We start from the raw sequence: 11,931 nt of genomic DNA, 5'->3' as shown, positions 1-11,931 counted from the left end.
AGGAAATAAAACGATAAAACCAGTACGTTGCTTCCGCTTCTTTGTGCAGGAAGTTTGGGCCCCGCAGCCTCACGTGTCCCGGCCGGCCCCCCGCCTGTGGCCCTGGCCGTGTCTCCGGGCGCGGCTCCAGGTCTCCACCCGGGGCACAGCTGGGCCTGGAACCCTGGAGAACCCCTGGCGCGGGTCCGTCTTCATCCAGAGCCCGCATGGACCCTTGCTCAGGGGTGGGGACGGGAGAGTAGAGGAGCAGCAACGGTGCCCCTGGTGTCTGGGTGGGCAGGGCGGGAGCCCAGGGGCAGGAGCAGGGTGGCCTTGCCCCCTCCCCGCTGGCCGTGTGTCCCCCGGCATTTCCCCACAAGTCTTCCTGGGGCAGCGTAGGGGCATTGCGGCTCCGCGGGCCAGGCCCCGGGGGTGGCTCCGAAGAGAACGGCGGTGGGAGAGACAGCCTTGGAAGTAGGACTGCGCGCACTTCAGGGTCACGCTCCCTCCTCCTCATGCGGCTGTTGCTTGCAGACCCCAGGGTGGCGTCACGCTGTCCTTCGGGTCCTGAGTCCGTCCCCGTCACCTGTGCCCTGCGGTCTGCACCCGGGGCTCAGGGATGGACCCAGGCTCCTCCTGGAGTCCCGTGCCCCCCCCCCCCCCCATCCTCGCGGCCGCATCCGGGCTACAGCTCCTGCAGGCAGAACTCCGGGCCACGTGCGGTCGGATGTTCCGGGCACACGGCCTCTGAGTGTCAGGGCTGCCCCGCAGTGCTACGTCCCGGCCTTCACGGGACCTCGGACTCGGGGAAACACGGACGCGGCCTCTTTTAAATATTTGCCACCGTTTCAGGCTCTGCCTTGGGACAGGCCACCGTTACAGCCTAGCGGCCCCTTTAATAAAAACCCATTTAATTGTCCTTTCCAAGAATTCATGGCCTTCCCCTTTTCCGTTTATGCCTCTCCATTCCGGGACGCTCTGGCAGCGTGAGGACGGACGTCCGCGTCGTTCACTGGTGAGCTCGTGGGAAGTAAAGAGTCGCTTTCGAGACGTCATTATAACAAACATTTATTACTTGTTTTATGTACAGCATTTACATATTGCACAGCATCCAGATGCTATCTTACACTTATCGTACAAGGGACGAGCGACGTCAGCCCGGATACGCTCAGACTCACTCCACTGCCTCCAAACCATGACAAGGTGGTTATTTTGTGGGGTTTTTTTTTTGTTTTTTCATGCAGTTCCAAATAATACTCTGGGAATTTAATTGTAAAAGTAACAAAAATATTAAATCATACCATATGCTATATGAAAATATAGTTTCAGACTCTATGTTTCTAAAGAAATACTCTTTGAGATTTCACCTAATCAGGAAAATGAAGTAGCTTTGTCATTTTCCAGCGCGCTACGCCTCAAGTGTGGAGCATCTGCTTCTTCCCCCAAAATCATGCCCGGCAAGCGTCGCCCTCCGATGTGCTCACGGACTGTCTGCCAACAGGGTCAGCAGCCACAAAACTCAGGGTAAAAGGAGAGTCTGTCTGCAAAAATAAATCTCTTGTGGAGGCGACGTGTGCACGCAGGCGGCAGGCTCCGTTCCCGTTGGTCCTCAAGGCACTTCTCGTGGGTCGTGGGCTCGGGGTCCTGTGCTCCGCTCACCGCTGAAAAACACACGTGGTTTGTGAGTCCGCGCTCTCTTAGCAATTCTTAAAGAGAATCGAACGTCAGATTATGTGGCCTCCCGGATCAGAGCCCAGGGTCGCAGGTGCCTGTGTTGCGTGGGGCTCTGCGTGGGGACACCCGGCCAGGCTGCCACCTGCCGTCGGGACACACCCCCCAGGTGCGCACGGGTCCTCCCTCCAGGCCACGGCCTTGCAACCCCGGCGACCCCGACAACCCGCCCCCCCCCCCCCCCGCCTTTCTCCCTCCGTCATGCGTGGGTGAGACTCAGGGCCAAGAATAGCACGTGTTCTCCTGAGCGGGGCGCCCAGGCCGTGGGAAGGGTCACCCCACGGCCTGGGCGCCTGCCCTTGTGCGTGTGGGCAGGGCCGTGTTGCTTGGACGGGGTGGGCGCTCCAGGACCATGGGGAGCCAGGTGAGTGCGGGCGGGCCCGTGGGAGCCGCTGCCGCTCTGGCCCCCGTCACCCACCCGGGCATGGCCTTCGAGCCCAGCTCGGGATGCACAGCCCCAGGACCGCGGGGACTCCCGGACGTGTGGCCCCGGGCCGCAGGCCTGCACCTGGGCGCCAGGCGAGTGTGGGACGGGGCACTCCCGTGGGTGCCCACGGGTGCTGGGGGCGTCAGCCTCCCGCAGAGCAGGCCCGGGAGCCGGAGATCGAGTGTGTCCAGAGGCCCGCGGGCCGCGGTGTCCCGACCGTGTCCAGCTTACCTCATCCGTCCACGCACGCGGGGCTGACGGCCAGCCGGGTCAGGAGCCGGGCACATCGCTTGTAGTCTGTGGTGGAACAGCGGGGCTTCAGCGCGGCGGCCGCCCCAGGCTGCCCCCCAAGGAGCCGCCTGCCCCCTCCCTCTTCAGGTGCCCCGAACCCCGGGAGCCCTGCGGAGCCTGGCCGGGCTGGGGGGCCCATGATCTGCCGACCCGTGGTTCTCCAGGGGCCGCGGTGCCGCGCAACTGCAGGCCGCGTGGGGAGGCTGCACACAGGGCTCCCCGCCCCGGGTCGGCCCCACACAGACCCCTCAGGTCTAAGGAAACGGGTCAGCAATCGAGTCAGAGCAGAGAGACCTGGTTGGGGGGCACGTGCAGGGCTCAGGGTGGGACCCCGGGGTCCCGGGATCGAGTCCCACGTTGGGGTCCCCGCAGGGAGCCTGCTCCTCCCTCGGCCTGGGTCTCTGCCTCTCTCTGTCTGTGTCTCATGAATAAATGAATACAGTCTTTAAAAAAAAAAAAAAACAAAACTGGGTGGATGGTGCAAGGCAGCAGGTAATTCCTCATCCGGATGGACTTTCCTCGCCATCTCACCCAATTTCCTATTAAAGTATTCCACGCTGGCTACCTCAGGGAAACCCAGTGAGGCCTGGTGCTCGTGGCCACGAGGAGCCTCCGCGGCGAGTCCCGTGGAAAGCTACCGTCTGCTGCTCAAGAGCCTCCGAGTCCTACGTAGGAGGCCGTGCCCTTGACTGAAATTCCGAATGAGCGAGCAGACTGACGGCGGTGGGTTCGCCTGCACGTGAGACAAGCCGCTAATCCTGCTCCTGCGAACAGCGCCCCTAAATATTTAGGGGACGTAATAGTTTGTGTGCAAAGGGGGAGAAAGGGGTCCAAGAGCCGGAGGCCGGATCACCTGGATTCCTGACGGTTCCTCCGTCCCCCCAGTGGCCCCACTACTTCGGGAGGCGGCTCCCCCAGACTGTCCATCGGACGCCCAGGTGCAGGGGGCAGGGTAAGCGCTGCTGTTTGCAGGAGTCCACGGGACCACGTGTTCCCCACCCCTAACCTGGTCCGGGGAGTCTGGGGAGACGTCAGACTCCTGCTCTCGCACGGCCCCCTGGGGACCACACCACGGAGGGGGGGGGGGGGCTGGGCGCCTTTCAGTGCTGACGCCCCAGGTTCTAGCAGTTTGCCACGGAGTCCCGTGTCAGGCTCCCTGCCTGGAGCCCGCTTCTCCCTCTGCCTGTGTCTCTGCCTCTCTGTCTCTCATGAGTAAATAAACAAAATCTTTAAATATATATATATATATATAAATGTGCACATTGAGAAGGGGCTCTGGCCCCTGGGATGATGATTAACTCTCAGACAGAAGCGGGAAACAGCCACGTGCCAGGTGCACCGGGCATGGACGACCGGGTGGGCCACAGCGGAGCTTGCAAAATAAAATTAGCTCCATGGGACATGTGTGCGGTGGCCTCCCAGGGCTGAGCCGCGCGGCGAGGGCCCCCAGGTGGGCACCCAGCTCCGTGTCCCCGGCCACCTTCACCACACACCTGGACGAGGAGCCGCACACACGGCAGCAGCGGCGATTTGGGGGCAACTCTGCTGCCTCAGCAGAAAAACTTGCACTTCATATAAAGTGGCTGATTTTTTTTTTTTTTTAAATCAGGGCAGGGCAGCCTGGACGGTCCCCGAAGGCAGCTGGCAGGATGCTAGCGTCCCTCCTGTGGGCCTCCCGTGAGATAAAAGTCACAGAAAAATGGGTTTGGGGCTCTAAGCACTGTCACTCCAGCTAGCGTGTCACCTGCCAGCACTACACGTTTTATGAAGAGCACAGCAGCCGCTTTAGGGAAGTAAAATACATTCTGTTACAGGGAAACCGTCAGAACGCTGCGCTGAGGCCGGGCCGCGGGGAAGTGTGCGTTTCCGGGTGGGTGGTGAGGCCGAGCGGGGGAGCCGTGTCCAGGGAGGCTGGGGGGCCCCGGCCCGCAGACTCGGTCCACCCCAGACCATTCCAGTGCGCGGTAGTCATCCTAGCAACTCATTCTTGACGCTTGTTTGTCATATTGAGCAGATACAAATATAGACGACATCAGGCCAGAATTCATAAACAGCACAAGAATGTGAATGGAGGAGCTCGGCCCACTCCAAGACATGATTAATTCCAGCGAATGTAAATAATTTTCCATTTGGCACTAGCTGCTGCAGAACGCGGCCGCCTTCTGCTGCGGTCTGGTCACCCCGACCCTGGCCGCGTCGTTAGGAGGGAGCGCGAATGGGCAGGGGGGAGCCAGGGGGGCGAGCGGGAGGCCGCGGGGACGGCGCACTTACATGCGGGGACGGTGCAGTCCCTGGTGTTGTGGTACAGCCTGTGGAAGTGTTTGCTGCACTTGGGACTGAAATAAAGGGGGCCTGCAACGAAGGAAGCCGATGGTGAGCGCTCGCACGACGCGGGACCCCGACGCAGGTAACGGGATGAGGACACTCACCTGTAAGGTGCTTTAGAAACTTGTCCTTCATCCTCAGATCTCGAGGAACAATTTCTGTTTGAAGGGAAAGAGGTGAATTGTCGCACGGCTTGCTAGAAGCATTTTTTTTTCCCCGTGAGATCGGAGGGAATGTCAAAGAAAGGCGTTGGAGACCCTGCATTAGCCATGCGGCAACGCACTAAATACAACAGGCTGGAGCCCCCGCGACCGTTGCTTGGGACATAATGTGAAGATTCGTCATCGGGAGCACATTTTTATTCAGACAGAATATTAGCTCTTCCCAGAGCTTCAGTATTACTTGTCTCTGCCGCTGGCACGAAGACAGCGACCGTGAAGTCACGTAAGGGTGAAGGGCTGTGTGTGTGCGTGTGCGCGTGTGGACAGACATTTGCATTTTGGGCAGCTTGGTAGGCAGATCCCACAAGCTCTCAAAGTCCTAGAACGAAAACCCGATGCTTCAAGCAAACAAAAAATCGTTATAAAACTGCTTTTTTTCTAGGTCTATATTTAGAAAACGGATTAAATGCCTTCACAACCACCTGTTATGAAGGCTGGTGTGCATGCGTGCAAATAGACAATCACCTGGTTTTAAAGAGAGATTCCCGAAAGACAGTTGTGTTTCTACTTGGGAACTAGCAGGGCTCCCACAGACCTCCTCTGATTCCAGGCTTTGTGCTTGCTTTTTTCTCTCTCTTTTTTTTTCTTTCTTTCTTTTTTTTTCTTTTTGCAGTCACCTGTAACCATTTTCCGCTCGCTCGTTCCGGATGCTCACTTTGCTGGGGCTGCGTGTGCACGCGCCTTCCCTGGCCAAAAGGCTCCTGGTCTCAGGAGGGCCTGTCTCCTGCGAACCTCACTCACTTGTACGGCTCAGACGTCTCCTGAGTGTCAGTCTGTATAAAACTGACCTTATCACATTTGACCTAATTGTGTCAGGAAAGCATTAAAAGCTCTCCTGCTTTCCTTGGACATTTCCCAGGAGGCACCCACTCTGGGAAGGCTCTGCCAGGGGCGGAGGGGGTGGGGGCGCGGGGGGCGGCCCTGAAACGTTTCTGTCTCAGTTGAAAGTGCTTTGCTGAAAATATTTCCATTTCCAAAATAACAGCTGACAGCTCTGTGCCAAAGCGCCCGACCCAGGTGACCGCTCCGGGCCCGGCGGCAAGACAGCGCTAGGCCAGGCCTCCCCATTCACCCACCTCCCATTTTCCTCGTTCTTTAAAATAAAAATCGCCTCTTTTTTCCCCCTTTTTTGCAAACAGTCGGCATGGTTCTATGTTGCTAAGACAGATGCGTTTCCCCCGGCAGCGCGAGTCCCAGGGTCCCAGGGCCCGGTCCCCGCGGGCGCCCTCGGCGGGACTCACCGACCCTCTGCTCCTCGGGGAGGGGGCGCCCCGCGCCGTCCGACTCCGACAGCTCCCGGCGGCCCAGGCCCGGGCCGTGCAGCCGCTTGGCCTCGCCCGCGTGCGCCTTCCTGAGCTCCTGCAGGATCTCCACGACGAGCCGCAGCAGCGAGCGCCCCGCGGCCGCCTGCCCGGGCTCCGTGCCCCCGGGCCGCGCCGCCCCCAGCACCAGCAGCAGCGCCAGCAGCAGCCCCAGCGGCGGCCCCAGCGGCGGGAGCCCCAGCGGCGGGAGCCCCGGGCCGCGCATCCTGCGCTCCTCGCGGCGGGCGGCGCGGCCTGCGGGGACCGGGACGGGGACGGGGACGGCGCGGGTCGGGGCGGGGCGCCAAGGACACCGGCCCTCGCCCCGCGCCCCTCCCCGCGCCCCTCCGACCCCCGCGCGGCCCGGGTCCTCCCCGCCCGGCCCCCGCCACCCGCCGCCCCGCGCGCCCGCCCCGCGCCCCCCCAGCCCTGCGCCCCTCCCCGCGCCCCGGCCCCGCCACTGGGCCCCCGACCCCCGCCCGGCCCAGGTCCCCCTGTCCGGCCCCCGCCCCCCGGCCCCGTGCCCCCTGCGCCCCCTGCGCCCCCTGCGCCCCTCCCCGCCGCCCCGGCCCCGCCACTGGGTCCCCGCGCCCCTCCCCGCCCCCCGGCCCCGCGCGCCCTGCGCCCCCGCGCCCCTCCTCGCCACCAAGTCCACGCGCCTCCTGCGCCCCCCCGCGCCCCTCCTCGCCACCCAGTCCCCGCGCCCCCCGGCCGGTCCCCGCCACCCGGTCCAGGGCCCCCCGCACCCCCCGCGCCCCCGCGCCCCCGGCCCCGCGCCCCTGGGTCCCCCGCGCCCCCGGCCCCGCCGACCTTTCCAAGTTCCGGGGAGACGGCCCCGCCGCCTGCACTTGGCTGCGCGCGGCCTCGGCACAACTTTCTTCACCTTCCGAGCCGCGCGGCGAGCGGGCCCCGGCGGGAGGGGAGGGGGCGCCCCGCGGGGTCCTGCCCGCGCCCGACCTGCCCCTGCCCGGACCCCGGCCCCGACCCCCGCCCCGACCCCGCGGCCCCGCGCTCCCCGTGAGTGGGTGGGGGCCGCGCCCCGCCGGCGGCTGCGCTCAAGTTTCCAGCGTCGCCTTTGTGTGCCGGACGCCCCCGCCCCGGACCCGCACCCGCACCCGCACCCGCACCGCACCCGCACCGCACCCCGGACCCGGGACCCCGCGCCCCCGCGCCCCCCGCGCCCCCGCGCCCCCAACCCCGGCGCCCGCGGAGGGGCAGCGGCTCACACCTGCGCGGGGCACCTGCGCGTCGGGCCGGCGGGGAGCGCGGCGTCCTGGCCCCGCTAGTCCATGGCCCGCGCCGGCCGGAGCGCAGCCGCAGCGGGGACCGCACGGGGCCGGGGACGGGCCGGGGACGGGCCGGGGACGGGCCGGGGACGGGGACGGGCCGGGCCGGGCGCCGCCGCCTCTTATCCCCGCGCCCGCCGACGTCAGGCCGGTCCCCGAGGGCTCCGCGGGCTTTAATTAGCAGCCGCTCGGGTGTTCGAGGCCCGCGCGATCCCGCCCGCCCCCCGCCCCGCCGCCCCCTCCCCCTGCCGCCCGCCCGCCCGCGCCCTCCCTCCCTCCCTCCTCCCCGCCTCCTGCTCCGTCATCCGCCTCCCCCTCCCCCCGCCTCCCCCTCCCCTTCCCCTCCCCTCCTCTCCCTCGTTCTGTTTCCCTCCGTTCCTGTCACTTGTGACAGGATGAGAAGAAACGCCTTTACCAGGAACTCAGATCTGTTTTTGTCTAAATGTAGATCTTGGGCTATTAAAAAAGGAGCCGCCTGATCGCCTCGGCATTTAATAAGTCGATTAGAGGCGGGTTCGGGGAGCCCCGCGGCCCCGGGACCCCCGCCCCTGCCCCTGCCCCTGCCCCGGGACCCCCGCCCCCGCCCCTGCCCCTGCCCCTGCCCCGGGACCCCTGCCCCTGCCCCTGCCCGTGCCCCGGGACCCCCGCCCCTGCCCCCCGCCCCTACCCCCGGACCCCCGCCCCTGCCCCTGCCCCGGGACCCCCGCCCCTGCCCCTGCCCCTGCCCCGGGACCCCTGCCCCTGCCCCCGCCCCTGCCCCGGGACCCCCGCCCCTGCCCCTGCCCCTGCCCCGGGACCCCCTGCCCCTGCCCCCGCCCCTGCCCCGGGACCCCCGCCCCTGCCCCGGGACCCCTGCCCCTGCCCCCGCCCCTGCCCCCGGACCCCCGCCCCTGCCCCTGCCCCGGGACCCCTGCCCCCCCCCCGCCCCGCCCCGGGCACCGCCCCCGAGGCCGCATTTCCCAAAGTGTCAGAGCCCGGGATTCGGGCAGCGCATTTGCGAGGCTGCCACAGCGCATCATCTCCTTTGCCATTTTTTTTTTTTCTTGTAAAATGTATTATCAATCACTGGCGCGCTTTCCCATTTCATTGGCGCTTTCTGGGCAACAGCTGGCCGCCCTCCAAGTCGGGGATGTGCTTGGGAAAGGTGCTCCTGGCCGCTCCAGAAGGCAGGGCTGCGGGGCTGCGGGGCTGCGGGGCTGCGGGGGCTTCCGGGACCAGGCCTGGGCGGCAGGGGCAGCCGGAGACCTCGCCCGCGAGTCTCTGGCCATGCGCGTCTGTCTCTGTCTCTGCTCTGTCTCTGTCTCTCTGTCTCACTGCTCTATGTCTCTCTGTCTCTGTCCTGTCTCTGTCTCTGCTGTTTCTGTCTTTCTGTCTCTGTTCAGTGTCTCCACTCTGTGTGTGTATCTCTCTGTCTCTTCGTCTCTCTGCTGTGTCTCTGCTCTCTGTCTCTGCTGTGTCCCCATGTCTCTGTGTCTCTGTCTCTGTGCTCTGCGTCTCTTTCATCTCTCTGCTCTGTCTCTCTGTGTCTCTCTGTCTCTGCTCTGTCTCCCTGTGTCTCTCTGTCTCTATCTCTCTGCTCTGTGTCTCTATGTCTCTCTGCTCTGTGTATCTCTCTGTCTCTGTGTCTCTCTGTGCTCTGAGTCTCTGTGTCTCTCTGCTCTGTCTCTCTGCTCTGTCTCTCTATGTCTCTATGTCTCTCTGCTCTGTGTATCTCTCTGTCTCTGTGTCTCTCTGTGCTCTGTGTCTCTCTTTGTCTCTCTGCTCTGTGTATCTCTCTGTCTCTGTGTCTCTCTGTGCTCTGTGTCTCTGTGTCTCTCTGCTCTGTCTCTCTCTGTGTCTCTATGTCTCTCTGCTCTGTGTATCTCTCTGTCTCTGTCTCTGTGTCTCTCTGCTCTGTGTATCTCTGTCTTTCTGTCTCTCTGCTGTCTCTCTGACTCTGTGTCTCTGTGTCTCTCTGCTTTGTGTCTCCCTCTGTCTCTCTGCTCTGTGTATCTCTCTGTCTCTGTCTCTGTGTCTCTCTGTGCTCTGTCTCTCTCTGTCTCTGTCTCTGTGTCTCTCTGCTCTGTGTTTCTGTCTGTCTCTGCTGTCTCTCTGCTCTGTGTCTCTCTCTCTGCTCTGTCTCTCTATGTCTCTATGTCTCTCTGCTCTGTGTATCTCTCTGTCTCTGTCTCTGTGTCTCTCTGCTCTGTGTCTCTCTGTCTTTCTGTCTCTCTGCTGTCTCTCTGACTCTGTGTCTCTGTGTCTCTCTGCTTTGTGTCTCCCTCTGTCTCTCTGCTCTGTGTATCTCTCTGTCTCTGTCTCTGTGTCTCTCTGTGCTCTGTCTCTCTCTGTCTCTGTCTCTGTGTCTCTCTGCTCTGTGTTTCTGTCTGTCTCTGCTGTCTCTCTGCTCTGTGTCTCTGTGTCTCTCTGTGTCTCTCTCTGTCTCTCTGCTCTGTGTCTCTCTGTTTCTCTGTCTCTGTCTCCCTAGCTGTTTCCAAGGAACACAAAGTGCCAAGATAGCAGATACTATGATGTGCCCCCCCCCCCCCCGTCCTCCCCCCCACACCTTTTGGGGCCGTGTTTACACTGTGCTCTCTTTAAAAGGATCCGGTGGCAATCCGCCTGAGCACCTCGTCCGGGCAGGAGGGCCACCACGCAGGGGCAGTTCTCCCCGCAGCCCCAGGCGGTTGGAGTGGGGTTTGCTCCCTTCCCCTCCCCAGGCGGGTGAGCTCCAGCAGAGGCGCCGCCTAGTGACAAGCGTCCGGTCCCGTGGGCGCCCAGCAGTGGCCCCGGGGCAGGGGCCCCTCCCGCCCAACAGGACTGCGGGGAACTTCCGTTGTAAAACATCCTGGAAAAACTGCTTTCGCAAAAACAATACCGATACAGTAAAAAAGGAAAACAAGAAGGTCGCCTAATTCTTCCCTTGGAATTACTCTTTTCCAGAACCAGGGGGACGCGCCGAGGAGGAGGGTGAGGGGTACAGGGTCCCACCGACAGGCAGCAGCTACCTGTCAACCGCCCGCGTGCTCTGAGCGGGACACACACGGCCACGCTGTCAGCGAGCGTTTCCAGTCCGGGTCACGTGAGATCAGTGTGTTGCACCCCGGACGCTAGTGTCATATGTCCACTGTACTTCAATTACAAATAAAAACTTAATTTTAACAACTTAGATTTGTCTGAAAGACACCGGTTAGAACTATAGCCCCTCCCCAAGTTCCCCCGACCAAGGAAGCCCTGCTAGTGATGATATTGTCCTTTTTCCTCTTGTGGTCCTTTTCCCTTTTTAAGGGGAAAGACCAAAGGATCTCTTAACTGGCCGACCACGCGGGCTCCCCCGAGTCGGGCGGGTCTCCTGGGTGCCCCCCCTCCCGCCACCGACGGCTCGCCCAGTCCTCACGGGCGTGGAGGGCAGCGTGCACCTGCCGCTGGCCGCTGGCCGCTGGCCGGAGCTGGGCTTCAGGAGGCCGCGCCTCTACGGGCCCACGGTCACGCTCTCGTCCGCCCCTTTCTGCAAAGCTCTGCGCTGAAGTGAGTCCGCGAGCCACCCCTTCTGAATAAACCATCTTCACAGACTTTGTCCACTTGGTGAGCAGTGCCCCGAGCCCGCTCTCCAGGCGCCGGCCGCGTGCGGTTCCGTGGGCCCGGTGGCCCCTCCCGCGGCGCGTTCTCACCCGCTCCAGCGATCCACGCAGGTGAAGGCAAAGCCACGCGTAGGCAGACTGGCTTACCTGGAAATCCCAAGGTGTGCCTGACGGGCCTTCGGCTCCCCACTCCCTTCCCGTGGAACCAGGCAGTTGAACTGGAAGGTTCCAGTGTACGATTCCGATTGCTACCAAATAAGTCAAAAAACAGAAAATGCGGTATTCCTACGGAGAGCTGAAGGTAACTCACGAAAACAGTCGCTGGGAGTTTCTCATCTGTCTTCATGCAAGAAGAGACGATATATTCATCCTAAATAATTTAATTCCCTACTTTAGTAAACGAACAACTTTCTATTTCTACGAAGGATCCAAAAGAGGTAAGATAGCAACACTATATTCTGAGCATTATTGGCAAAAGTGACTTCTGCTAGATTTGATTTAGTTTTGTTTCCTTTTTGAGAAAACTATGTTATATCCTAGAAGGAAAACAAACAAGAGAGGGAAAAGTTGTGTTTAACCCACCTTTAACGTAGATTCATGTTGTGAGATGGGCAGGTTATTTTTTTTTCAATGTATAAACAGTATAAAGTGCCAGTGTTTCAATTATTATGCATTCTCTTTCTTCCTGCAAAGGCATACATTTTATTTGAGATGATTAACTACCTCCCACGACTTCTAAAATAGATATTAACTACATGTTTTTACGTGAATTGTTATATTAGTTCAACCGTTACGTTGATCATTTACCCA

The 11,931-nt window shown here is 61.8% G+C and overlaps 1 protein-coding gene across 1 annotated transcript; it reads right to left on the bottom strand.

Moving 5' to 3' along the window:
• Positions 1 to 1,150: 1,150 nt before the first annotated feature.
• Positions 1,151 to 7,619, bottom strand: ALKAL2 (ALK and LTK ligand 2). The gene is made up of 6 exons (XM_041756097.1): positions 7,504 to 7,619; positions 6,216 to 6,530; positions 4,858 to 4,911; positions 4,700 to 4,780; positions 2,369 to 2,434; positions 1,151 to 1,640 (listed from the first exon to the last, which is right to left on the bottom strand). The coding sequence occupies exons 2-5, from the start codon at positions 6,499 to 6,501 to the stop codon at positions 2,370 to 2,372; spliced, it is 486 nt and encodes a 161-aa protein (XP_041612031.1). The 5' UTR covers positions 6,502 to 6,530; positions 7,504 to 7,619; the 3' UTR covers positions 1,151 to 1,640; position 2,369.
• Positions 7,620 to 11,931: the final 4,312 nt, after the last annotated feature.

This window comes from Vulpes lagopus, chromosome 5 (assembly GCF_018345385.1).
Source record: "Vulpes lagopus strain Blue_001 chromosome 5, ASM1834538v1, whole genome shotgun sequence".
Taxonomy (NCBI): domain Eukaryota; kingdom Metazoa; phylum Chordata; class Mammalia; order Carnivora; family Canidae; genus Vulpes; species Vulpes lagopus.
The sequence above is the reverse complement of the archived record's forward strand: the minus strand, read 5'-3'. Positions and strand labels throughout refer to the sequence as shown.

What these genes read in the sequence shown, in the direction of transcription:
- ALKAL2 (XM_041756097.1), bottom strand. Translation starts at nt 6,501, where the DNA reads ATGCGCGGCCCGGGGCTCCCGCCGCTGGGGCTCCCGCCGCTGGGGCCG. An exon ending in CCCCGAGGAGCAGAGGGTCG is followed by an intron (nt 4,912 to 6,215) that starts GTGAGTCCCGCC and finishes CCCTTCAAACAG; the next exon opens with AAATTGTTCCTCGAGATCTG. An exon ending in GTTTCTAAAGCACCTTACAG is followed by an intron (nt 4,781 to 4,857) that starts GTGAGTGTCCTC and finishes CCTTCGTTGCAG; the next exon opens with GCCCCCTTTATTTCAGTCCC.